At 58.3% G+C, this 3945-nt stretch overlaps 1 protein-coding gene across 1 annotated transcript in view; it reads left to right on the top strand.

Annotated features, from left to right (window-relative positions):
• The window catches only part of CDC14A (cell division cycle 14A), a 70756-nt gene extending 70704 nt beyond the window's left edge, over positions 1–52 (top strand). Inside the window, exon 17 of the mRNA XM_014549651.1 lies at positions 11–52. Within this exon, the coding sequence (XP_014405137.1) occupies positions 11–52 (42 nt within the window). The remainder of the gene's footprint in view (positions 1–10) is intronic.
• The last annotated feature ends 3893 nt before the right edge of the window (positions 53–3945 follow it).

Below are 3945 nucleotides of genomic sequence, written 5' to 3'. Positions count from 1 at the left end.
CTCCCCCCAGCTGCCCCCAAAGAAATTCAACAGCACCAAGGAGGCCTTCTGAGCGCCCCTCTCTGCCGGGACTGTGGGCGCATCCGGTCCACCCGCCGGCTCCCCTCCCTGTCAAGTAAACGCCCAGCTTCCACCGGGCTCCTCCTCCCTCCTCTCTCTCCTCCTTGTGCGGTAGCCTGCCAGCCTGCTCCAAGCCGAGTGGTTCCCATGGCAGACAGGGTGCTGGGGCGGGCAGCGGCTGCCGGGACCTCCTCTGCCGCATTAAAGGGTGAATCGTGAGCAATATCTTCTCAGGACGGAGCCTTAGGTCCTTGAGCGTGTCCCCTCCGCAGGGCACTGGCCCAGCATTAACTCGGTGGCTCGGGGAGGTGAGCATAAGGCAGGCTCATGGGGGTCCCTGGGGTGTAGGCAGAAGCAGGATATCAGGACGACGGGTAGAATGAGCTGCCGTTCCCCGTGAGACTGGATGAAAGCTCCCCAAACACTCTTTACCCACAGGGTACCAGCCCCCTTTCCTGATTGGGGATCCCTGTTGGGGTAAATCTTTAAACAAAAAAAACACACCTTTTTATTGATTTTAGAGAGGAAGGGAGAGAGAGAAACATCAATTGGCTGCCTCCTGCACGCCCCCTACTGGGGATCGAGCCTGCACCTCGGGCCTGTGCCTTGACCGGGAATCGAACCGGTGACTCCAGTGCATGGGACGACGCTCAACCGATTGAGCCACGCCGGCCGGGCATTTTGCTCGTCTCAAAGGGAACTGAGGTCTGCGGGGTGTGAGTTCTGATTTGGGGGAACAAGGACAGGGAAGGAAGGAGAGCGAGCCCGCACCGGTCAGGGCACGTGGGCAACGTCAGCGGCCGCACTGATCCCCCCCGGGTCGCCCTCGTGCCCGCGTTCTCCGCACGTTTCCTCGTGTTATCGGGGAGAGGCTGCTTCCGCAGGCGAGGAGGGGGCGTGCGGGTGCAGTGCCCTCAGCCGAGCGGTGGCCCCGTGGACGACAGTGGGACCCACGTCCTCAGGTGGCAGATCAGAAACCACTTTTCTAACATGGAGATACAGTGTGAGTGTGTGTGTGTATGCAGCGTGCATGTGTGTGCACATACATGCATGCAGTGTGCACCTGTATGTAGTGTGCATGTATGTGCAGTGTGCACACGTGTGTGTGTGCATGTGTGTGTGTGTTGGTTGAGCTCTCTGCCACGCCCACCTCTACTCAGGCCTTGTTCAGAGTTTCTCCCCCTCCGTCCACATGTCCTTCTGCGCATATTCCCCGCGACTTTATTCCCAGGGGCGTGTTGCCCATCACTCTAGATTCCTGTGGCGATCAGGGCCCGGGCAGTTGCCAGCCGTGCCCCCCCCTCTTTCACTCGAATCCCACTCTGCTGTGGGTGCATGCGAGTCGGCAAAGCCTAAATCCTCGCCGCGGCGGCTGATGGGAACGGTCATGCGTTTCTGTGTGCACAGCGGGGTTCGAGGTCAGACACTGCCCAGGAGTGGGGGCCGTCTGCTTGCACCCCCTGATGGAGGCCGGCCGCTGTCAGACCCGAGGGGAGGCCCTGCCCTTGGCAGCGCGGGTGTGGGACGTGGAGCCGGTCCGTGAGCACCTGGCCCAGGTCACGGCTGAGGCTGGTACAGCCCGCGTCGTGGTGGGTACCCGGAGCCCCGTGGTGGGGCCCGAAGCAGCGCGTGTTTCTGGGTCTCCGCGTGGCCGGTGGAATCCTTCGGTGCCCGTCGATGCCTCGCCCTCCCACTTATATAACCCCCTCTTGGCTTCAGTCGCTATTTTCTTATTTTCCTTCTCGTCCTCCTCCTCTCTCTTTCTGGCCTGAATAGGGTAATTTTCCAATAATTAAATTTAAAGTCATAGTCTGTGTGGGCAGCGGCTGCTCGCTCCCTCCTCTCCCCCTTAAAGTTGTCATTTTCTTGTAAAGAAAACACATTTCTAAGGAGAGCTGCCAGCAGGGTACGGTTTCTCTCCCAGCCCCCCCGGGAGGCAGCGGGTCTGCTGTCACTGCCCTGCCTCCTCCCTCTGCCTTAAACCCGGTCCCTGAGAGGGGGCTGCGCCCGCCGGCGGCTTGGGCAGGAAGTCTCCGTGCACATGGAAATCCCTGCTTTATGAGGCGCTAAGCGGGGGGCTGTGGGTTTTCCCTGTGGGCCCACTGCAGCTTTTCTTTTCTTTCTTTTTTAAAAAAAATATATTTTTATTGATTTCAGAGAGGAAGGGAGAGGGAGAGAGAGATAGAAACATCAGTGATGAGAGAGAACCATGGATCGGCTGCCTCCTGCACGCTCCATGCTGGGGATGGAGCCTGCAACCCGGGCATGTGCCCTGACCGGAGTCAAACCGTGACCTCCTGGTTCCTAGGTCGACGCTCAACCACTGAGCCACGCCGGCTGGGCCAGTGCAGCTGTCCTGAGGGTGTGGGTTTCTTGTCTAAAGAACCCGGCCCTTCTGCTGATGCTCTTGAGGATGGGATGTTCTTAAACCCTCGGAGGACAGGAGGCTGTGTGGCCGTCCCCTCCCGGCACCTGGGAGAAAGACCCAGAAAGCCCTGGGGCGCGGGCGCGACGGGCCTTGTGAGGGCGTCTAGTAGGGAAGAAGCTGCAATTAGCACCTCTCCTAAGAGCAGCAGCTCAGCCCCCAGAAAGATGGAGGCCCGAGGCCCTGGGCCATCTAAACACTCCCCGCAGGAAGCGGGACGATGGGAAGGGCTCCCCGGGGCCCGCGCTTTTCTGTTTCTCTGGCCTCCTCGGCTGGTCCAGTCCGAGGTTCCTGCTGACCCACTTACAGTGAGAAACCAGTTCCCTCTCTGCCATCAGGGGCGGTGTTTCCCAGCGCTGAGAACTGGGGGGCGTGTGACGGGCGTGGGTGGGGGAAGCGTTTTATCAGGTGAGATGACTGAGTCTTCTGTCGTGAATATTCCATCTCTTGTGTTTGAGAGACTTCCCACCGAGCTGGGTGCATCCAGCTTGTCCTCACCTGACCCCCAGGGCCCAGGTCATGTCCTGGTGCCTCCCCTTAGCTCTTGGTCGTAATCTCCGAAGGGAGCAGGCGGTTAGGAGCGCTCCGTCCTTCCCCGAACACTCAGGAAAAGCTGCCCCGGGCTCCAGCGTTCGCTCTAATACGCAGCCAGCTGAGGGGCTCGGCTTCCTGCACACGTGGCTTTAGTGGATAAGAGAAAAGAGGCCTCATGTGAAAATGCAAGTGTAATCTCGGTGTCCAGATGAACTGAAAACACTGGCCATCGCTTCCTCGGGAATGGCCGAGGCAAGGCAGGTGTCAACACCCTGTCACTAACGATTGAGCTCCTGTGATTGTTGAAAAGCAGATTACACCTCCGGGGCGGGGGCAGCGGAGGGAATCTATTAAAGTTACGTAGGAAGGTGAGAGGATATTTTAGGTCGCATTTTAGTTAACCCAAGTCGGCTGGCTCTTGGGGCCCCTGGAATGACTAGAGAACGCTACGGAGAGATGCGAAGCCTCCCGCAGGCCCATTTTATCACAGGCTTTTCGTGTCACTGTTTCCAAAAAAACCTCATTGAGCTAAGTTTCTGCCGGTGTCACTGGAGGAGGGTCTTGGGTAGCAGAGGCGGGTGCTTTCTGCTCCTGGGAGCGCAGTCCATACGTTCCGTGTGCGTTACCTTAGAAGCAGCACAGACGCGAAGAGCCAGGAGGAGCCGGGGTGGCAGAGGCAGTTACAGATGACCTATCCCCAGCGTCCACCCGCCCCCCCCCCACTGGCTCATTAAAACGGAAACACTGGAGTTAAATATGAAATAAGACACGTATTGCCACGCGTGTGCTGTACCCCCTTTAATGATCGGTGCCAGTAAAACAGAAACACTTTTTAAGGCGCTTTTCTGCCTCTGTAGTTAGACCTCAAACCAAGGGTAATGATGAACTGCTTTTTCTTTTTCTTCCTGGAGGGACTTGGGAAGGTG

The sequence above is a fragment of the Myotis brandtii genome, unplaced genomic scaffold, assembly GCF_000412655.1.
Source record: "Myotis brandtii unplaced genomic scaffold, ASM41265v1 scaffold565, whole genome shotgun sequence".
Lineage (NCBI taxonomy): Eukaryota > Metazoa > Chordata > Mammalia > Chiroptera > Vespertilionidae > Myotis > Myotis brandtii.
This window is presented reverse-complemented; position numbering and strand designations above follow the sequence as displayed.